Here is a 24129-nt window from a genome sequence, read left to right on the forward strand (position 1 = left end):
TCATGTCACAATTTTTAAATAATTTGTTTTACATACAATGAACCTGTCAATTTTTTTTCTCCATTCTTTAGAACTAAATAAATATAATTGAACACGTAAAATAGGGATGTTCAGTAAAAGATCGTTTTTCCATTTTTTTGCATCGAAATATTACGGTACATGAATAATAAAACATCGTTTTAGTAATATTTCCAATCGTCTGTATTTTATAGGAAATCCATAAATACTTGAACGTGAACATGGAAAATGGTTGTACTTGTCATATCTTTGTATAGTAGATAATACGATATATGTACAGAATAAGTCATTTTAATCTATAATGGCTAATAGCAAATTAACAAATCAAAAAATAATTTGAACAAAAATTACGGAGCTTGATAGGGAACATCATGTTTTGGCATCAGATTGGGCCTAGTTCTTCAGATTTCTTTGATAGCCAATTTAGATCCCAAACGGTAAAAGATAGGATAACACTTTAAATTAGAAAGTTGATCCTTATAGACCTCAGCTTTTTTTCGAAAATCCTCAGCTTTCGGAGAAAATGCGACTTAAAAATATGCCATTATTGCATTTAATGGAAAGAAAAACATATAAAACACGGAAAAATGCTTTGGATAAAAGTTGTTGGGTAAAAGCGCAATAGAGGATATTTGCCTATGTCCAGATTTTTTTTTGTTCAGGTCCTACCGAACAAGGAGTGTATTTCGACGTATTTTGACCCACTGAATCCAAAATTACAACTTCCTCATCGCTCAGAGTGGGGGGAAAATTGTTATAAGCAAATTAATTGTTTAAACGACCATAGCCCCTAAACTATTGAAAATTTCAGATTAACATTTCCTCTTTGATTCACTTGTAAGTGTAGTTAAAGATGGGCGGGAAATATTTTGTTTTAGATAGTTTATTTAAAAAAAAGTTTTGTACAAAAAATGTCTAAAACTTCAAAAGTGTGAGTTTGAAGTAATGTTACGCTTTATATAATAATTACTCAATAGGTAATTATTATATAAAGCCATGATCAAATTTTCAAGCACGTATATATCTACAAACTAGTGTATGTTGGTGTCTATAATAAATAATTTTATTTTACTCAAGAGCGTAGGAAGTGTCAGTGCTATAAAACCAGAAATTAAAATCGTAAAATCAACAGAAAGCAAACGGTAAAGGGACCGCAAAAACCAGAGGGTATACGCCATAAAACAGGACTGATAGGGAGTGTAAGAATTTTTCCAGCAATTGCGATTTTTTGAATAAATAAAACAAATTTCTAGATTTCTTAAGGTATTTTAAGCTTTTTTGTAAAATACTAGACTTTTTTTTCAATAACTAGAAAAAAATGAAAAAGCTACACAGAAGCCAGGATTCTAACCTGGGTCCTCTATATATACGACTAGGGCGTATCCAACTCACTTCTTATCTATGTAAATTCCTAAAATTAAACGCAGTGTCTTTTTGTCTTATTATACTTGTAAGTTTTTAGCATATATAAACTTTTTACACTCATGTATAAGTGATACAAATTACATATTTTTATTATGAATTAAAATTTTTACATTTGTTTCAAAGTTTGGTGTACTTTATATAAGTCAAAGCTTCTCATGCATGGTACTTTTAATAGTTACTTCAGTGTCTGTACAAACATTAAAAAAAGCGCTGGGTGCTGATGAAAAACGTGTTTCCCTAACAAATGATAGGTACTATTGTGTCTTTCGAATTCGAAGTCAGAATTAAGATATATTAAGTGATATGGAAATGACTAAATAAAACACGTTGGATACGCCTCTGAATATTCCAAAAGTTATTTTCGTGCTTAGAAAATAAATATGATTATGAAATGTAAAGAAACAACCAAATAATGATGGCGCCTAACAATATTTCCACGTAGGTACATTTTGATACACGTGTTAACGAACTGACCTAATTAAATTAGTCACTTATAGCTACTAAGACGTTTGCGAAACTATTTTGTTGTTATGTAGTCCAGTCGACAACATAATCAATCACTCAAAGTTAAATCACTACATGGAAAAAGTAACGGATTAAACACGAACGCAAACTTTAACGATTAAATAAATCTTATTGAGATCTCTACTAAGAAATTTCTGTTTTTTTTGGGAAGAATGGGTTCTTTTATATAATATACTTTCTTTTTTTTTTTAAATTTTAATTTGCTCAGAATACACTCCACTTCTAAAAAGCTGCAAAACAGCAACTTGAAGAACAGGAAGAAGCTTATGAAAAATACATAAATCTTTAAACGTTTAAGTTTCTCCGAAAAAACAATCCAGAAAAAGTCTTTTTGTCTAAAAGACTAAAAAGATCCCTTAAACTCCAGTACACCTGTCGATATGCACTGTCCGTAATTATAAAATTTTGAATAGCCAATCGGCAAAATTTCTCAATCTCAATTTTTTTTACATCGTCCTCCCTTGTTTCATCATATTTCTTGACCCTCTTGCAAATAGTCAAAAATTTAACAAAATAACCACCAACGAACGATACGTTTCCCTAAAGCCTCCGTACCTTCATATCACACATCGTCACGCTAAGCAATACGTCTCCCCCTATTTTCGTCACGTATTTAATGAATAAACCCACAATAGATAAAAAAAATTAGTTTGATAAAACTTTTGCAAACATAAATCAGTGATGTCTATCTAATCTTTTACTTCCAAATACAGACAAACTAACAATTCAAGCTAATAAAACATTATTACAAATGAATTGATTTTAAAATGCGAGAATTACATACCTACTCTAAATGCATTCATTCATTCCGTGTCCATTCATTGTAATTCATGGTATCCATTATTCTAACGAGACCAATTTCTAAACGAATCTAGTCCAGTTGGCTATAGATTTAAGGCAGTACGGACACTAGAGGCCTTGGGTTCCATTGAAGTGTGCAGTCTCATCCTCATATATTAAGTGGTATCATGTATTGAAATAGCAAAAGCAAAGTACCAAATATGCCAAAATTGGAAATAATAAATAAATGTAAATAGTTGCGGAAACGAAGCATTGAAACTAATTTATAAGAAATTAAAAACATTTTTTTATTGCATTTTAAATTGGCCGTAAATATACTAATTTCGCCATTCGGCAAATTGTGATGAAAATGATTCCAAACTCGTTACACGGGTTTTATAGGGGTCACTGAATGCGAATATCAGAAACTCGTTATTCGAGGATTTTAGGGGTCGCTGAGCACGAATATCTCGAAAGAATTGGTCTCCGGAGTATCTGCCCAGAGTACTTCTTATACCAGATACCCGATTTCTTTCGCGATATTCGTTTTCAATAACCCCAAAAATCTTTGAGTAACGAGTTTGGACCGACTATATAACGGATTTTCCGGAAACTCCAGAAGCCGACGGGGACACTGTTTACCCTAGGCACTAGGTACTTCGGAGACCAATTCTGACGAAAATATGTAAGTAGATCACTTGTTTAAATTGCAATCAATAGTCTTGCTATTTGAATGGACACAATTTTCAATATACAACAACGTGTACTTAGAATATGATAATAACGTGGCGTTCAATGAATAATTGAACAAGGTTATATCTTCCTTTTGATAAGTATGTATATATGTATATATGTATCTATGTATATACGTGATGAACAATACTTACAATTATGTATGTTTGCTATTTATATCCCTAAATAGTTTTTAATACCCTTTATTCCATATTATTTATAGTAATAAAGTCTTATGTGATAAAATCTACTATCATTTGAATTTCTAATATAAGTTTTAGACGACCATAACACTTTATTTACGATTTATTTAGGTAATTTCAACGTGGTGCATGGGCGGCCTTGATTGATACGAGTGGTGTCCAGCACCGGGTGACGCAACGAATATTCCGATTTATTTAATTTTAAGAGTATTCTGTATTACCCAATTTTTTAGGTAGTTTCAGCAGTACTAAAGGCGTCGATCTGTCTGGACCACAAGACTTATCAGTGGTGGAGGAAAAAGACCCAGTGGGCAAAATCTGCCTAGAGGCCATGAAATTACAGTTAAAAGACTTTTTTTTAGTTTTCGTTACTGAACTTGGTGCCCCCTTGTGGCGCCCTTTCATAGACTTTTGTCTTTTTCATCTTTTTTTAAGTCTTCATAAATGCACTTGGAGCCCCCTTATGGTGCCCTATTTCGAAGGCTCCGCAGGCGACTGCTTCTTTGCCACCCCTTAAATCAGCCACTGACCTTTATAATCTTACGAATAAGTCATTATAAATTGTTAAAGGGAGTACCAAAATTTAATAATTCTTGTTTAGAAAGGATAAATGAAACGAATTTGATTGATTTTTGGTTGTTTTTCCTACTGTATAAAACCTTTCAGTTTTGAATTTCCTCAAACTATACGTTTCGCTGATCTTAGTTTCTTCGAAATAGAAATCTTAATGGCAGAGTAAGAAAGAAAATATTTGATGAAACTAAATAACCGCCGATAGTTTTCTTTTCAAAGTAGAAAAAGGACATAAGCACAATTCCTTTTGTATGGGTGTATGTCCCGGAAGCAAAAATTTGTATTTATTTATAAATAAATTAGTGGTCTGTCGGTTGATAAAAAAATTATATTTTAAGGAAATTAGATTGATGCACTTCCTCTTTAAAGTTAAGTCATACGATTATGGCCATTCTCCCCTAATATTAAGTCAAGAAAACTATTTGTTTTTTAAAATTGTCCTTGCTTGGAAAAATAACTTTTGTTTGACAATTTTTATTTTCAAAATATGTAAAGTTTAAAAATAATAGTTTATTGTTCAATCATTTATTCTATTTAATTTTATAATATTTACTTAATATTAAAACATTACTTAGACCTTGTAATTATATTTGTAAAAAATAATTCGCAAATAAATTTTTTAGTAAACATTACATTAATCAAAGGAAATAATATTTTCGCATAAAATGAAATGATTAATGTTTTCAATTTCTATTTAAATATTTCTGTTATGACTTTCAATAAACAATAAATATCATGAGTTATTATTACAATTTGTTATATTTGTATGCTTACAATCTCCATATACCGGGTGTAACGAAATTATTTTACATTAACATTCATCGGTACGGAATTTTGTTCAAATGCCTCACCTCTCTATATACTTAAGTTAAAAGAATCAAAATAGAAAACATAACTGCAGATATGGAAAAATTGTGCTCAGCTAAAGTATAACTTAATAGGTCAGGTAGTTAAAGCGCTTGTCCGAAACCCAGATATTATGGGCTCGACCACCACTAGAGTGTATTAAAATCTGCACATATCATATAGTAAGTAATATCAGTTAGAATGGAAAAACATGTGCAGATTTTGTGACGCAGAGTATACTTTTATTCTTCATATGTCAAAAAGTTAAGTCACCGAATGTTACCGTCAACATTTTTCTTGTAACTATCGCAGAAGCTAATAATAACACTGATTTCTTCTAGTTTTTGAGAAGCTGAATGGGAAGCCTTCATTTACCTTAATAATATATACCTAAAATACTTTTTTGAATCTTTTCAATATCTACCCTTTTTACTTTTCGAGAAATCATATGATATTATTTCCTTCAAAAATATTTTGGAAAAATTCCAAATGGCTTTTGAAGGGAAATGAATGATACTTGGTGGTGTAAATTTTTTTGGGAGAACGATTATTCACCGGTGAAACATGGCTTCGAAAAAGTTTTTTCCATATTAAGGAGCTAATTTCTCGATAATATGACGTATTGAAGGAATTTTACGCTCAGATTTGTATTCAACTCGTCAAAAAAACCTTTCAAAAAGTTCACTCATGCATCTGTGACAAAATTTCTGTTGGCCAGTGTAATCTATGAGTACTTTCTACTAGACAGGCAGGCGTATTAATTTTAACCTTTGTCAAAATCAATTAGTAAAAGCGGAAAGATTTTTGAGTATCGTTTTCAAAATACAATCTTATCAATTTAATAGTGCAAACAGTGATTCAAGAAAATTTATAATTTATAGGTACTTACGATAAATTTTCCTATGTATTGAGATGTATGACTATGAGAATACATTTCATCAAGTTTTAATAATTAAATTTTTTATAAATTTATACAACACACAAAAACACATTAAGGCACTCCAGATTTTTTAAATATATTCAAAACATACTTAACGTTCGCTAACATAGCTAATATATTTACGATACCTAATCGATTAATTATTATAAAATTATCTGTTAAGTGTATAAAATTGCATACGTTATGCATATAATGAATATCGTAGTAAAGTTTTATGTATCCCAAATATGTCTTCCTTTGAGAGGAATTGTGTTTAACATTTTAAATTTCACTTAAAATACAACATGGTCCATGTTGTATTCTTTACAACGTTGTTATGTTACATGAATCTACATGGAGATAAAAAATGGCAACAATCTATATTACTTAATGTGTTTCATTATTCCCTGAAAAACGACTTAAGTTATCAAAATGTAATTTTCAATAATTCAATGAACAAAAATCCTAAATTTTATGACAATAAGACCACAAGAAGTTACTACATAATTTTAATGGTTGTTTCAAACATTTATAAAATTCAATAATTTTAAATTAGGTAAAAATTTCAAAATTTAGAATACATTTTAATAGCATCCTCCTGAAAGTTATGTTGAGAGAATTCAAGACCGATTTTACCTACGGACCAGTATATATATAAATATAAAATAGCGTTATATCATATTTAACAATATTCATGTTATCAATAATAATTTTGTAACTCGAGATTTATAATTAATAATTCGGCGAAATAAATGTTTGTAGTTACACAGGAAAGATTTTATACTTGAGTTGTTTTATCGAGCCCAATTTTTTTAACTTTAAAGTGTGTTTTCGAGCCTAATATTACAATTTAATAGACCTTGCATATTACACATATGCATGGTATAACAGTCATTTTCAGAAAATTTGGTAATTATAATCCTTCCTAACTTTTTAAGGAAGGGTAACTGGTGACTTATTTGAACAGTTTGTGTTTCCCCTACACAATCTTAAAGTGAATATTTACCATTTATTGGCTAAATAAGTAATTTAAAAAAAATTATCCATCATTTTGTTTTTACTCGTTTAAATAGAGAATGCTGAAAGCTTATACCAATGTTTCATGATCTTACGGGGATTCAAAACTAATAGATTTTTGAATTTTAACAAATACAATTTATATTAATTAAAAATAATAGAAATACAAAATTACAAAGTACAAAAACTTTTTAGATTATCCGATGCTATCCAAGAACCAGTTTTATTAATATTAGTATTACATTCACAAAAATCAGTGGAACTGAAAAAAATTGAATTTTAATTAATAAACTATAATCACCAAATAACTTATTTCATTAAAAATATACTTACTTCTCATAACTGTACGTATTGATCTAATTAAATTTGTAATTTGTGAATTTATAGTTGGCGGTTCACCAAATCCATGTTGTACATGATTAGTGCTGCTCCAACCAACTAAAACATAAAACATATCGTTAAGTTAGCACTCTATCAAATTGTAATGACGTTTAAAATATGACGTTTATTAAATTTAAAATTTGTAATTTTTCTGGATTTTGTCTAATTCTTTAAATTAAAATCAATTTTAAACAAAATAATAATAGTACTAATTTAGAGTTATAGTATTTCGAATAAAAATAAAATATGAAAAATGTTAGGTTATGTGGTATTAAAATATTTTTACTCAACTTTTTGATAAAAATCTTTCTTCATGAAGTACACAAATTGCATTTAGGCATAAAACGGAAGCTTCTAGTAAATTCCATAAGGTAATCATTTCTTAAAATTTTTCTATTTCTTTAATATTTTAATTGACACTAAACGCACTAGTAATTGTTATGAAATGTAATTTAATTTTAATACCGTTTTGTGTACACATGAAGCATCTAGTTATTAAAAACGATTCATAGATGGCAATCAATGACATGTCTAAATTGTTGTGTTCATCAGAAACAAGGGGTCTTTAAAAGCTATCGCTTTATATATATATATATATATATATATATATACGAAATATACATAGTATATTAAGTTTAGTCCCAAGTTTGTAAAGCTTAAAAATATTGATGCTACGAAAAAAATTTTGGTATAGATGTTCATAGAATCGTCTAATTAGTCCATTTCCGGTTGTCCGTCCGTCCACGATAACTCAAAAACGAAAGAGGATAACAAGCTGAAATTTTTACAGCGTACTCAGGACGTAAAAAGTGAGGTCGAGTTCGTAAATGAGCAACATTAATTTAGGGTTTTGGGCCCCGATTTTAGTATAACTAAACAGTATAGGTATAACATACAACAACAAAAAAAGAATAATTATTGAATAGCCAGTTCGTGAAGGGCAATTGGCAGAAAAACTTTCAAAGCAAAGGTGTAATGTGCAGTTCATCCAAGCACTAGAATCTCCTCCCAATTTTGAAGTAGACACAATAAAACATGCTACTTAGTGCTCTCGTAAAAATTATAATATTTGATATTTTGCTGATTTATATCCTGTATATATGAAATATATATTAAGGTATACTAATTTTACTCCCAAGTTTGCAACACTTAGAAATATTGATAATCCGAACAAAATTTTGGTATAGGTGTTCATAAAATCGTCGAATAAGTCCTTTTTTGATTATCCGTCTGTTTGTTCGTTGACACGATAAATCAAGAAAAAATGAAAGGATATAAATGAAATTTTTACAACGTCCTCAATACGTAAAAAAAAAGTTTGAGTTCGTAAATAAGCAACATAGGTCAATTGGATCTTGGTTGGGTCCATAGGGTCTCGGGTCCGTATTGGGCCACAAAATTTATCCAATTTAGATAAACCAAGTATGTAAATCTAGAAAACTTGGGCCATACTTTCCAAATTTATGATCAAAATTAACCTAGCTCTATTAGGTTTCAAGAATGTGGTGTCTTAGTCCCGTAAAGAAGTACCTAAGTGGTAGCTAGCGAAAAACTGACATCACAGCTGAATTGATTGACCCAAAATTAGTGGGTTTCAAAAAAAATTCCATTAAGATCGGATTAAATTTGGTTGTGTTATCAAAAAAATCGAATTTTTGAACTTTATGACGTCATCAGAATCATAGATAATAAATATTTATATTATACTATAGATAGGCATCTCTATCATCACCAAGGAAACTTAAGATTTAGTTCTCACTCTGTTCACCAGACAGCGCTTCAATCAATTGACCGCCTTTTTTAAAATACTCAATGCCAAATCTAAATACAATTTAAATTTTTATTTTTTTTTTGTTTTACTGTTTTAGAACATGTTTTGGTATCAAATTTTTATTTGAAATGCTATCAAATATCTTTTTTCCAAATCATGTGCTTAAAACAGTAAAACAAAAAATAATTAAATATTTTAAAGAAAAAAAAAACGCTTTTAAATTATAAAATAAATTTATTAAACAACTAATCTTTTATTTTTGTTTATACTTTTATGTCTAATTTTATATTTCTTATATTTACGTAAAGCTAATTTTTTAATCCTATCAGTAGCAAATCTTAAATCTATTCCCCTCAAAATATTATTTACATTCCGAACCCACACCCTTGTATAAAATAAAAACATTCTATTTACAAATAAAAATTTTAAATCGTGTTTCTTACAACTAAAATTAAAACTAATAAATGTTTGCATCCGTGTTTGCATTTTCCAATCTTTTAAGATATGTTTCATTTTTATCTTTCAACTTTCGAGCAAGTTTTAACATATCTTTCGCAATATGGTAATATTTTCTTGCTGTTTTCGATAGTTCTTTCACCCTTCTCACATTTCCTTCTTTTAGTAAATACATTTTTTTCTTCAAATTTATGAAAATAAAATATAGATTTTTGATAAAATAGAAAAAAAGAAACAAGGTTGGCAACAAACCTATTTGAAACGCAGGTCGAATTTGTTCGTCTCCGATATTTATGGCCATAATCTTTCGACTCGTAGAAGCAATAGGCGATCCTAAAAATTGATTTCATTTAAATTTGCCGTTATTGATAAAAATTAATTAAAAATTTTTTGAACAACAATTAAAAAACTCATGTTCTATATACATAATATTATGATTTTAGGTATCAAATAGTGAAAAAGTACAAAAGCTCCTAAATTTCAATAACAATTCCATTTTTTGTGATTTAATAAAGTATAATTGAATCCAAACAGATTGTAAATGAGCACAAAATATGCCTTCTCATGAAAAATCATACAGAATTGGATGGTGGTTCGCTATCAAAAGTTCTCCTTTAAAATAAACGCTAATAAAAGGTAAATTTTCCAAGCGTTTAAGGAAATAAACTTGTGTTTCATGGCGATTTATTCAGTAGACATAACAAGTTAAAAAATTCATTAATGAATATTTAATATCTCTTTAGGTTTTATTTTTATTCTCATAACTATATTTTTATATTTACTTTTTAAATTATAATTGTTAGTATCTAACAATTAAATTCACTCACCAGGTCGTTTTGATGCAGTTTTGTTCAAATTTATATTCGAGGTCTCTGCATGTAAAAATTGTGAACCTAAAATAAATAAAAATTACCTTATAATCAAATTGTGTCTACATTCGTGGTTCCTCTATAAGACCTACATACAATAATAAATTAAACATACGTTAGTTACATAAGGATTTTAACTTACTACTTAAGTGGAGGCTAGGAAAAGCATTAGGCTTTAAGTTAGTTCGCAATTTTCCTGTTGAAGCCTGGAGTTTCATTTCGTCGGCGAAATGTAAATCGCAGACACGATAGTTTTCACGTTTCGAGTATTCGATGTCCGTTCGACCAACCGCTATTGTCCAATTTTTAAACTTCTGAAAAATTAAGTCTTTCAAGAATATTTCTATCCAAGTTAACAATTTTTGTACTTACCTCAAAATTCTTAGGAATCACATGTAAACTAATATCCTTCTGTGTTTTTACACAACCTTTCACAGAACAATGAAAAACCATCTTAATATTTATTTAATTTTTAATTAATATTTTATTTGACACTATTTCAGATAAATTTTTGTATTAGTCTGTCAAATTTGACCAGGCAACTATGATCAAAATGATTGTAGAAATTTAGAAAGTTTATGTGATACAGACAACGTTTTTGTAATATTCATTGCCTATACTGTATAAATTAAGAACTTGATCTACAGTAGTGAAATCTGTTGAACAGAGTGATAAGTTTTTGGAACTCACATGGTAAAAACAGTTCAAGTTTCTTATCTATATTATAATTAGTTGTCTATGATCAGAATCCAAAAAAATTAATTTTGCTCTATCATACCCAAATTTTATCCGATTTTGATAAACCAAGTATGTAATTCTACTAAGTTTGGGCCATACTTTCCAAATTTATGATCAAAATTAACCTAGCTTTATTAGGTTTCAAGAATGTGGAGTCATAGTCCCGGAATGAAGTACCTAAGTGGTAGCTAGCGAAAAACTGACATCACAGCTGAATTGATTGACCCAAAATTAGTGGGTTTCAAAAAAAATTCCATTAAGATCGGATCAAATTTGCTTGTGTTATCAAAAAAATCGAATTTTTGAACTTTATGACGTCATCAGAATCCAAAAAAATTAATTTTGCTCTATCATACCCAAATTTTATCCGATTTTGATAAACCAAGTATGTAATTCTACTAAGTTTGGGCCATACTTTCCAAATTTATGATCAAAATTAACCTAGCTTTATTAGGTTTCAAGAATGTGGAGTCATAGTCCCGGAATGAAGTACCTAAGTGGTAGCTAGCGAAAAACTGACATCACAGCTGAATTGATTGACCCAAAATTAGTGGGTTTCAAAAAAAATTCCATTAAGATCGGATCAAATTTGCTTGTGCTATCAAAAAAATCGAATTTTTGAACTTTATGACGTCATCAGAATCCAAAAAAATTAATTTTGCTCTATCATATCCAAATTTTATCCGATTTTGATAAACCAAGTATGTAATTCTACTAAATTTGGGCCATACTTTCCAAATTTATGATCAAAATTAACCTAGCTTTATTAGGTTTCAAGAATGTGGAGTCATAGTCCCGGAATGAAGTACCTAAGTGGTAGCTAGCGAAAAACTGACATCACAGCTGAAAAGATTGACCCAAAATTAGTGGGTTTCAAAAAAAATTCCATTAAGATCGGCTCAAATTTGCTTGTGTTATCAAAAAAATCGAATTTTTGAACTTTATGACGTCATCAGAATCCAAAAAAATTAATTTTGCTCTATCATACCCAAATTTTATCCGATTTTGATAAACCAAGTATGTAATTCTACTAAGTTTGGGCCATACTTTCCAAATTTATGATCAAAATTAACCTAGCTTTATTAGGTTTCAAAAATGTGGAGTCATAGTCCCGTAATGAAGTACCTTAGTGGTAGCTAGCGAAAAACTGACATCACAGCTGAAAAGATTGACCCAAAATTAGTGGGTTTCAAAAAAAATTCCATTAAGATCGGCTCAAATTTGCTTGTGTTATCAAAAAAAATCGAATTTTTGAACTTTATGACGTCATCAGAATCCAAAAAAATTAATTTTGCTCTACCATATCCAAATTTTATCCGATTTTGATAAACCAAGTATGTAATTCTACTAAATTTGGGCCATACTTTCCAAATTTATGATCAAAATTAACCTAGCTCTATTAGGTTTCAAGAATGTGGAGTCTTAGTCCCGGAATGAAGTGGTAGCTAACGAAAAACTGGCGATACGAGGATGAAGATACGGGGTGGACATGTGTTCGCTAACGCTACTGGTAAAAATATAAACGATGCTGAAAATATTTCCAGAGATGTAAAATGTGTATATCGAACTTTTTTCATAAAATTGGCCAAAGAATATGCTCTTAAATTTGTTGTACTTTCTAACAAAGTGTATAAGGAGATACTTATTTTAATATCCGGAGAGTAACAGACTAGGTTAGTTTAGGTTAGGTTAGGTTATATTGGCTGTCCACGAAGGATACACCTAGGCTATAGAGCCCATTGTGATACCATATATACGTTTTATCACCTTTCCGCTGATACTTTCATTTATCAGCTTCTTAGTTTCCGAGGCTCAGTGGACCTCCTTCATGCATATACGATGCACTTCACCATCCCATCACAACTATTAAAGTAACAGACTAATTAATCCGAAAAATTATACGGAATTTATAAGATTTTGAAAAGTGTAAAACAATATGAACAATAGAGAATAAATACAGTATTAATTGTTCTAATATTCTAAGTACTATGTTCTTTCTGTGTATATGATTTAGTCTATTGAAAATTACGTCTTTATATCTTATAGCCATGCTAAAGCCACGGGTAACCCTAGTAAGTAGTAATAATAATTATTGCTTGACCAATATGTATTTTTTATTTATTTTAAACTTTTATTTTACAAAATGTCATGTCTTCGTATTAAAAAAAGTAAGATATGCCAGGTATTCTTTTTTTTATTTATTAATAAATAGAAATTTATTCATTAAAATAATAATTGGATAATTATGATATGTGTATTAAATAAATTATATAATTCTAAAATTATTATATTATATACCTATGTGTAATTTTAATTTTTGTTTTTCGATATTATTGCTTCTTCAAAAATAATTAGGGTTCCGTGACACTGCTGTAGGCAGGCGATAGATTTGTTAAGAATAAAAGTTGTAGTAATGAAAGCAAGCGTAATCCAGCGATTTATTTCTTCGAATATAGAAGAGATATCAGTCATAAAGTCAATAAATAAATCATAATAGTTATATAAGTCTTAAACGGTAAGTGATAAAAAAAACATTGTGCAACAAAAAAAATAGGAAATTTTGGCTTAAAGTGCACGTTTATAGATTGAAACGGTTTTCCTCAAAATGCCGGCACTTGCGCCCTCCAAATTTGTAAGCATTTTGTGAATTTACATTCAGTAAGTGAAACTAAACGTATTTAAAAATAAAAATAACTTCTGTAAATTAGTGCATTATGGATAAGAGTAGCGGATTTCTCTGACACCTGTATTACTCTATGAGTCCAAGATAATTCTGACATAGGCAAGTTCATTTTCAATTAAATCTGGCAGGCGAACATTTGTTAAAAATAATTGAGATTAGCTTCCTACATATGTTAGCACGTTAGTATGTTGGTATCTAATGAAATCCTTGAACATGATTTTGACCCCCTTCAAAACATCGGATTAACTAGAAATTTGGAATTTTTATGAAGGACCGATGAAAATAAAATAATATAATAAGTATATTTGATTATCCTGATTAGAATTTTCAGGATTAACGATTTCCATAAATAAAAGTATATGCATGTATTTGCGTTCCCACCATATTTATACTGAATTTTTAATAAATAAATAATAATCTAAAAAACTTAAAAACACAAAATAAATAATAGTTTAAAAAAGCTAAAAAACATGCTTTTGTAACTACCAGAGTTAAGATATTTTATAATGACTTTTTAAGATATTTTATAATGACTTTACTTTTACCAATATCTATCTGTATCTAAATTATTTACAATAATTGAAATTTGTTCAGCTAGTTAAAAAAGCGTGTTTTTTAGTATTTTTAAACTATTATTTATTTAGATGTATACTTTGATATTAAAGACTAAAAAGTAAGTTTGATTTCTATTATTTTTTAGAAGTAACCTTTGATATTTAACAAAATCACGCAGGTAAAAGAAATCACGCGTCTTCTATTGCCCAGATAATATAATTTTACAAGCATTGTAATTTTAATTAGCGATACAAAAGTAAAACTGAATAAATGGGTACATCATGAAAGACTAACAATAAATTGTGTTAATTATAAATAATATATTTATAAAAATTCAAAATATATAACCTACAGAATCATTTAGACGTCTCTATTGAATGTTTATATTGGTCAAACAAATATATACATAATTTTTTATTATTAGCTAACACATATATTATATTATTACATAGATTTTATAGATAATCATAGCGGAAGACATACCTACTTTAAGAATAATGTGAAATAATCATTAGTGTATGTGCGTGACCCTTCACCTATATTCACAAACATAACTATCTTTAAAAAAATTAAATAATAATTTGGTTGAATGCATTTTTCAACCGGTGTGGGAGAATCGATCGTGTATACGATATGTAGGCTGTAAAAATCAGTGGGTATAAGCTAGAAATGAAAAGTGTAAAATTTGGTTAATTTACTTCAAGCACAAACAGTGGCAGTTTTAAGTGCGGTAAACCTGGGACACCACCCACAAGAGATAACTAATTTAAATGATCTAGAGTATGCAAAATAGCGTGAAAACGAATGCTGAAAGATCGTTCTCAAAATAAAAATTGATAAAAACTATTTTAGATTAACTATGGCACAGGATATTTCACGTACTACTGATTTCGACATTGTCATCGACACATTTGCAAAACAAAAAGCTCGCAAGGTTAACTTTTATGTCTTAAAAGGCCTCGCTAAAAGATCACGGCTCAGGATCTCACGTTGGCTAACGCTGGCAGTGAGCACAGAGTATAAGCTAATTTGTGGGATCAAACCATAGAGTATACGCCGTGTATCGCCATTAGTGTCCGTATGAACATCGATTTCTGGCCGAAGCCGATTAATCGGCTATCGTCACATTCTACGGCCGAAGTCTTAAAATTCTGTTCAAGATTGGCTACAAGCTACAATTCATAATATAAATAATTTTTATACCATGTATATGAAAACCAAGGTATACTAAGTTTAGTCCCAAGTTTGTAACGCTTAAAAATATTGATACAAAATTTTGGTATAGTTGTTCATAAAATCTCCTAATAAGTCCATTTCAGGCTGTCTGTCTGTCGTCTGTCATCAAGATAACTCAAAAACGAAAAGAGATATCGAGTTCGTAAAAAGTGAGGTCGAGTTCGTAAATGAGCAACATAGGTCAATTGGGCCTTGGGTCCGTACGACCTATCTTTCAAACCGTTAGAGATAGAACAAAAGTTTAAATGTAAAAAATGTTCCTTACATTTTTTCGTAAACATGACTGTTTACCCGTTAGAGTGCAAATTTGGCACAAATTGTATAGTATGTATTATATGGGAATATTATTTATATATATGTGACAGAGTAATCAACACTGTCTATACATGGTATTTCAACAATTAACTCAGTCAATTATTTGTTTTCAATTGTAAAACTTTAATATTGAGTTTAAATTGACTGTGTAATATAGAAAGCAAAAAATCATCTCTAGAAATTGATAAAAAATATTACGATTAGTTTAATAAAAGTAAAATTACAATCACTTGCAATTAGTATGTCAAAAATAATTTCATTTCGACTTCGGCCGGGTTTTGTCCTGAAACCGAATTATTCTCAAATTTCTTAACTTCACTGCACCCTTGACTATCACCCGTGTTAGCAAGCCCCTGTGTTCAGCACCATTTTATCTGCCATAAGAACCAAAAACAATAAATATGGCACGAAAAGTACTTAGGTGAAAATAATAATTTTTGAAAACATTTGTAAAATTTCTTCCATAGTAAGTAACAATAGAGGTACCACAACACATTGTTTTCTTTACAAAACAATGAAAACCACAAATAAAATAAAATGGAAAAATTTTACCATAACCGTTTAATATACTAATTATATAGTATTATACCTACATTTTAAATATTGTGTGTATAAAGTATGTAATATTATAATTTATGTTGTCATACTATTTGCTATGTTGTAATTAATGTATTTAGTTACCAAAATCTGAATAATATAGATGTAAATAATACTTTTTATACTCTGAATATATGTAATATATATCAAGGTATACTAAGTATAGTCCCAAGTTTGTTATACCCTGTAGTATATACAGTGTGTCGCATTTAAGATGAAGACACCCTCACACTTTCGTCAATAATATCGACTTGAATATTTGCACAGTCATACAGGGGTATGGGTTACATTTTTAACAAGATATTTAACCAGAACCTGACCCTTAAACTCAAATACCTACTACAAATTGACAAATAAGGCAAATTCTTAAACTTTGCCTAGCGTCGGAGATGGTTTGAGATATCGAAAAAAATTATTAGAAAAAGTTTCTTATAATGTTTTTTTTAAGACCATATACCGATTTTCATGACAAAATTAGCATTCATAATTTTTTCATTATTTTGGTCTGCACTCAATTATTATTACAAGTTTATTGCAATATTTGAATACATAACACTATTAAATTATCAATTTGTCCAGTTTTTACATTCCATAGTTATAAAATTAAAAAATAGTTTCGAAATCTTATGAAATCTCGAAAACCAAATGAATGGCGACCGAAAGTCTTGTATAATTGTGTTGGTTTTTTAAACACTTCTAATTTATAAAAAATAATGCAAACACTTATCATTCAACACTTTTTATACAGGCTATTTTAATATTTAACTCAGTCAATTGTTTGTTTTCATTTGTTTATTATCAAATTACATACTTGAGTCATTTTATAGACAGGACTTACTTACTTATCTCTTATAAAGTACTAGTGGTTACTCGTCCGACTTAAGCTTTCAAAAATAAATTTTCAAAATTTATGTAAAAAATGATATTGGATATAAAACTAAACGATAAACAAATTTTATCCTTTCGTCTTTGGTTTTATAAAAGGCTCAATAAGTTCTAGTCTACACGGCATCCAAAAGCTCACCTGTCTATTGAGATGGCCCTTTTATCTGCGAGTCATATGTCTGTTGCTCTGAACATGTTAATTGAAGTGTTAATTGAAGATAGTTAAGGTATTTCCAGCATGAATGTACTTGTCGACACATTTGGCTTCTTTTTTTCACAGACTCAGAATAATGTTAGCTGTGAGATCCCGAAGTTGCAGAATCGTTTAGATCTCGAATTGATCGTTTAGATCGCGAGATAATCAGTTCCAAAATTCGCGATTTCCTGATTCAAAGCATGTAAAACTAACTCACTACTAAGAATTGAAAAAAAACAGGAGAGTTGAAAGGAATATTTTAAGAATAAAATTTGAAAAATAGATATTAATTTTCGTTTTCGAGATATTAATTTTGACATAGATTGGTCAAAATCGGGAACGTAGGCTATTTTAAACGGTCAAAATTTCTTCAAATAAATGCTAGAATTACCTTAAGAAGTATATATGTAATGTATATACAAGTGTCTACACAAAGGTGATAATTGAAGTTTTGTTCGCTTTTTTGACTCGGGCCATCTGGTCACCCGATTAAACTACGAATCATTTGATGCTAAATTCTTGCTTATATTTTTGTCTATTTCGAAATATCGAAACCTTGTCCATTTTAAAATATCGAAACCTGAAGGTTACGCTTCAACCTCTGATAAATGAAAAATTATTTCAAGTTCTTAAATAGTCAAAAAGAATTAAGAATATAGGAATTGTTTGAGTATTCAAACAAATGAAATAGTATTACAATATAAGAAATAAGAGTCTGCAACGAACTTATGTATTAATTAACTGTTAATAATGTTCTGTAATTTAAGATTATTATGAAAACAAGCAAGACATATATTATGCTATAATAAACAATTTCTCCTTATAATACATTAAAAGCGTACAAAGTATTACATACATTTAAATATTACTTACTACCTCTTTTTAATAGCTATTTTCAAGAGAAAAAAAGGCCATGTTATACTATTACGGAAACATTGTACATTGACATCAAAATTAATAATTAACTTATAATTAATTCCATAAATTAATTATTAATTCATATTTTGTTTACGACTTAAAAGTCATTTAATTTTCACTTTATGGCTTAGAATCTTATGCATTTATAAATTCTTAAATAAGCTGACATAAGGGCTAATATGAATCAGCCACCATATTTGATAAGAAGATAGGATAATTCGCCATGGGAACTAGCTAAAACTTATAAGAAATATTCTAGGAAAATTTGAACTCATTAGGAGCAAAACTTTCCGAGCTATACTGAGTCTCGCGGCGATCTTTTTTTGCACTATTTTATTCATGTATCAAACTTTTATCACGTTTTTCTCAAAACTTGTTTTTAATGTCGTAAGACAAAATTTCTCGAAAACCTTCTAACTGATTTCGCTTAAACTTTTGAAAATTAATTTTCATACTATATACTAGTTTCTGAACAAACGATTTTTTAATTAACAAAAAGAACCACTTTTGTCAAAAATCATCAAAGTTTAGATCATAATTTTTTTATTACACCTTCACAAAAAATTATGAATATTTTCTATATTCCTTCGTTCAAATTCAAGATAAACTTATGTACTAAAGAAATCCCTTTGATTTTTTTAATTTCAGATGAAGCAATCATGAGTTGACTACCACATGGAATCTTGATCTTGACTACCACATATAGAAAACTTTTTTTGAGGTATATCGAGTCATCTCAAAAAATCCAATCTTACTTTCACTGGCTGAATTTTCAATGTTTTTTTACGAAAATGTAGCAGAATATTCTTAGAATAATGCTTAATAATGTACTGTTTTTTTGGTATCGTAGACCCAAGTCCTCTAATGAAGTAATCTGATTTTGTAATTATAAACAATTTTAATTTATGTCATGTGTTTCATATTTAAAACAAAACCATAATTTTATAATAATTGCATCACCATCATAGTCAATTATTTGATTAAATTTAATTATTTTAAATATATTTTAATGAAAAAAAAACTGCATACAATCTGTATGATCTGTGGTATGAACGAACGAATTTTTAATAATATTATTATGCCCTTAGGAGATGTACCTCCTACAAATAAAAAAAAACAACAGCATACCATTGACCAAAAAGATTTTGAAAGTGAAAGCTTTTTTTTTGTGTCTGTATATACCTGTGTAGTTGGTAATTTGTCGACGACATTCGTTGTTCTTAATAACCAAAAATATTAACTTACTTCATAATTACAATTATTATATTATTAACTGTGTTAATGCAGATGTATATTTGTTTTTACTTTCACCCTTCAAAGTTCTCATACACTTTTATACTTACTTATATTTCATACAACGATAAATAGATATTATATATGTTCACTCACACATACGTAATAAAGTTTACATACAGTACGCGGAACAACCAATAACTTACCTCTATTAATAAATCAAGAAGTCTGTTGTAATAGATTTAAGTAAAAAAACCATAAACAAGTAAATGTACTTACTTTAAGGTAGTTCATGTAATAAAGAATTCTATTAGGTCGTAAATTAATGAATTATTGCTATTCATTATTTTTATTTTAAAATAACATTGAGAAATCTTTACTTGAATTGAATAAAAAATTAAATAAAATTACAAATTTTGTTCACAAACGAAATAAATAATTTCTAAATTACCAAAATAAATAAGAATTATTTGATTTTTATTTTTAAATATATAATCCAAAAGAATTAAATTATCTTATACATTTCTTTTAATCCTTTTTAAGAAGGCACGTATTTTTTTTTTTTTTAAAGTAAGACGTTTTTATTTTAGACGCAATTCAGTTTTGTTTCGAGTACTAAGGTTGAAAAATATATTTTTTGGTCGTTACGGACAAACAAAAACAAAACTCAAACTGCAATAAAAACAAAATTGAAACTGTTACAGCCATTGGCTAATACATGGCCAGTCTCCAAAAAGTTTGTTCCAATTTTGGTTAAAGTTACAGTTTTGGTTTTTCGACTCGAGTTTCAGTTTTGTTTTTCCGTTTAGTGGAAATTATATCTGAAACGAAAACGAATTGAACAATTCTATAAAATTTGTAAATATCGATTCAAATTAACCACCTTAAGTTGTTTCTATATAATATTGTACACGATAATAAACTGATTATTCAATTTATCTATTTAATACTTACACCTTACCTTTCTCTTTATTTGACTCTTGATTATTATATACCTATGAATACATGTATAACAAATTAGAATATTTTTACGTACTTACCTTTTGTGACCGTTTGAAAGAATTAATTTTATTGCAATTGATTTCTTCTGCATCATCACATGGCTCTGTACATTTTTATTGTTTTGTTTTTTATTTATTGATGATTAACGTAAGTAAAAGTTTTTGTTTAATGGAAAGGAAATCATATGTAGGTAATTATTACTAATTGAACGACAATTTAAAGTCTTTGTTGTTATTTTCTAGTATTTTTTTTAGGTAGGTATTGCAACTTTTCAAATCAGTGGATATGACAGACAGAAATTAGTAAAGATTTTTTAGTCTTTCTTATTAATTTCCTGTGTTTGTGTGTGTTTTTGTAAGTTGAAATAGAAAGTAAAACGACCAATAATTTAACGGTGACAATTGTATTTTTTTAACAAAATATATAACCTATAATAAGCTTTATACAAAAATAATAATAATAAATGTATGAAATAATATACACAAATGAGAGAACAAAGTTGATTTCATGTTGTAAATTGAGAATCAATGACCCGTGTTTTTAAAGATGTTGATTTCATATGATACCCATTGAAAAGATAAGGTATCACATTTATTCTTCAGTCTAAAAAGGTGCTCCGTATGAGCCGGATGGTATACTTGGTGCACCGTATGAGCTTGATGGTCCACTTGGGTATCCACCGCCACCACCTACTTGTCCGTGAGAGATTTGATTGTATTGAGCTACTTGAATTGCTTGGCGGATTCCTTCAAGATCAATACCAACAACACGACCAGATGAATATGATGGGACACCGTAACTGGATGAAGGTACGCCGTAGCTAGATGATGGTGCACCGTATGATGAGCTTGGTGCTGATGGATAACCACCACCGCCACCACCAATTGAACCTGATGATTGTTCTTCTTTAAGTAAAATTTGGCGTACTTGTTCTAATAATTGTGGATCTACACTGGCACCCTCAGAGGTCTGGTATCCTGTGGAGACAGCTGTGTATCCGCCACCACCACCTCCTCCTGAATATCCACCACCGAGGGAACCTCCTGAGGAGTATCCTCCTGAGGAGTATCCACCACCGCCACCACCGCTTGGTCTGCTATATGAGTAGCCAGATGGAGGTTCTGCTGTGGCTAAAGCAGCTAAAGCGATGACCATACACTATAAAGAAGAAAATCGTAAAAATTAGTAACATTTTAAACAAAAATATTCATTATTTATTCCAACATCAATAATGCTTGAAATAAATATCATATGAATTTTGATAAAAAAACAAATTTAATATCTAAAAAGATGTTTTCTACATGGTAATTTAAAAATGATTATGGGTGTTCGATGTAGAAATCAATCAAAATTCACAACAACAAAGAAAAAGCGTGAGATTTCAATATTATAATAAGTAATCCAATTTTTGAGAATGGCGACGAAGAAATAATCCATGAAGACATATTAAATAATTTTTTGTATATCACTTTTTATTAATTATTTATTATTGATTCCGAATCAATAATTAAATCAATTTTTTTTTTAAAGTATTCACAAATAATATATAATTATTTTGAAATTTTTTTTGAAACACCAAAATTATATTAATTTATTTTTTTCAAACACAAAACTCTCCTTACCACTTTGAATGTGTTCATGTTGTTGATTTGACGGATTGACGAAAACTGTGATTGCTTTTGGACCTGCAATCACATTTTATATCCAAATGGAAATGTAATAATGACGTCACATAAAAATGGTCAGGGAAACGGTGGGAAGATGGATGATTCTCTTCTTTTGCATCTATATGTTCGTTATACCAACTCCATCCACTATTACTCAGTCAGTCAGACAGACAGACCTAAATACATGCATACATTCATTTTTTATGTGTGTATAGTGGCTTATAGTGGCTATGCGCTTAGTATGTGAGTGGGTATTGGTGTTCTCTTTGACCATTCTTATTGTCCATAACATCACCATCATCATTATTATCATCACATTATTCATTTCTTGTAAGTTAGCTTGTATATAGAGTGTGGAGAGATACTTTCACATCCAAAATAATGTACATTTCATGTGAGAATATAATATTTATAAATATGTATGCATGTATGTATGTTCGTATGTATTAGTTTTCATATACATTCACTAATACATAAATATAATCAGTATTTAATTAAACAATGATTCGAGCTGTATACAAATATATTCTGTCTTTTAAAAATCATCACTTCCATTACGTTCTAAACATTGACCGAATTTAGTAGCTTTTTTACTTTGGAGGTTAGAGCAGTAAGCGATGATGCTCGACTTGATATCAACCTCAATGTTGTCGCGAATTGAGATAACTTCTTCGATTTTATCTCACCTTGTCTTGTATCTTCTGCAGAGGACAAAATTTTTTTTCGTTCTGGTCGAAAACGAAACAAATTTTTTATGGTTCCGCCTTGCCTCGCAATCTGTTATAATTAATTAAATGAAAAATTGCGTGACTTTTTAAGGAATTTTTCTAGACATTCCTTGCACGTAATCTTTTTGTCTTTTTGTGGAATATTTATCAAAGATAGATTTTATATTACTCAAAGATAGTAAGGCAGGTGCAGGAAAAATTGAGGTGCAGATTAATTCTTTGATATAAAGTGGATAAATAAAGTGTGCATAGTGACGACTTTAATGGAAACATAAAAGTTTTGTATAAATAAAGAAGTGACAAAATTCGAAAAAAACTGGGAAACCATGTTTGAAAACTACTTCAGCTTGGGCCGTGAAATATTAACACTAATTTCTGAGAATGATGGCTAAACTTTAAACGATGACATTAAGTGGGACTTATTTTTCAATGGCTGAATTTGTATCACGTATTGATAACGTCAAATTGTTATCAATATAATGCGATTATTTAATGCTTGGCGACAATTTGATGCTATGACTTTTAAAACAAATCATGTCTATGTCAATATACTAGAACTGTATCGGAACAACCATTCAAGAGGCATTACTTTGTATAGTTAATATTTTTTTAATCTGAGAGATTGGGGCTAGATACTTTCTTATATGGGTTTTCCACTAAACGGACCAACAAAAGCAAAACTGAAACTGTAATACCCATTGGCTATTACAGTTTCAGTTGTAATAGCAATGAAAGTCTGACAGGCAATGTAGTCTCCAAAAAGTTTGTAAAAAGGTGCAGTTTTGTTTTTTTCAATTCGAGTTTCAGTTTTGTTTTTGTTTTCCGTTCAGTGGAAAACCGGCATTATATACTACTTATTTA

At 29.2% G+C, this 24129-nt stretch overlaps 3 protein-coding genes across 3 annotated transcripts; all 3 read right to left on the reverse strand.

Annotated features, from left to right (window-relative positions):
• Positions 1–7236: 7236 nt before the first annotated feature.
• LOC123298590 (immediate early response 3-interacting protein 1) lies at positions 7237–7895 on the reverse strand. The gene is made up of 3 exons (XM_044880649.1): positions 7711–7895; positions 7372–7476; positions 7237–7300 (listed from the first exon to the last, which is right to left on the reverse strand). The coding sequence occupies exons 1-3, from the start codon at positions 7796–7798 to the stop codon at positions 7245–7247; spliced, it is 249 nt and encodes an 82-aa protein (XP_044736584.1). The 5' UTR covers positions 7799–7895; the 3' UTR covers positions 7237–7244.
• A 2570-nt stretch (positions 7896–10465) lies between these two features.
• On the reverse strand, positions 10466–10968 carry LOC123298750. The gene is made up of 3 exons (XM_044880845.1): positions 10888–10968; positions 10658–10829; positions 10466–10539 (listed from the first exon to the last, which is right to left on the reverse strand). Exons 1-3 carry the CDS (start codon positions 10966–10968, stop codon positions 10466–10468), a joined length of 327 nt encoding a protein of 108 aa, XP_044736780.1.
• Positions 10969–21307: 10339 nt separating this feature from the next.
• Positions 21308–22538, reverse strand: LOC123298588 (pro-resilin). Its single transcript, XM_044880647.1, has 2 exons — positions 22496–22538; positions 21308–22031 (listed from the first exon to the last, which is right to left on the reverse strand). Exons 1-2 carry the CDS (start codon positions 22511–22513, stop codon positions 21477–21479), a joined length of 573 nt encoding a protein of 190 aa, XP_044736582.1. The 5' UTR covers positions 22514–22538; the 3' UTR covers positions 21308–21476.
• Between the last annotated feature and the right edge of the window lie 1591 nt (positions 22539–24129).

The sequence above is a fragment of the Chrysoperla carnea genome, chromosome 4, assembly GCF_905475395.1.
Source record: "Chrysoperla carnea chromosome 4, inChrCarn1.1, whole genome shotgun sequence".
NCBI lineage: Eukaryota > Metazoa > Arthropoda > Insecta > Neuroptera > Chrysopidae > Chrysoperla > Chrysoperla carnea.

What these genes read in the sequence shown, in the direction of transcription:
- LOC123298590 (XM_044880649.1), bottom strand. Translation starts at nt 7,798, where the DNA reads ATGATTACCTTATGGAATTTACTAGAAGCTTCCGTTTTATGCCTAAAT. An exon ending in AGAAAGATTTTTATCAAAAA is followed by an intron (nt 7,477 to 7,710) that starts GTTGAGTAAAAA and finishes TTTATGTTTTAG; the next exon opens with TTGGTTGGAGCAGCACTAAT. An exon ending in AATACGTACAGTTATGAGAA is followed by an intron (nt 7,301 to 7,371) that starts GTAAGTATATTT and finishes AATTTTTTTCAG; the next exon opens with TTCCACTGATTTTTGTGAAT.
- LOC123298750 (XM_044880845.1), bottom strand. Translation starts at nt 10,968, where the DNA reads ATGGTTTTTCATTGTTCTGTGAAAGGTTGTGTAAAAACACAGAAGGAT. An exon ending in TGATTCCTAAGAATTTTGAG is followed by an intron (nt 10,830 to 10,887) that starts GTAAGTACAAAA and finishes TTAATTTTTCAG; the next exon opens with AAGTTTAAAAATTGGACAAT. An exon ending in TCCTAGCCTCCACTTAAGTA is followed by an intron (nt 10,540 to 10,657) that starts GTAAGTTAAAAT and finishes TATTTATTTTAG; the next exon opens with GTTCACAATTTTTACATGCA.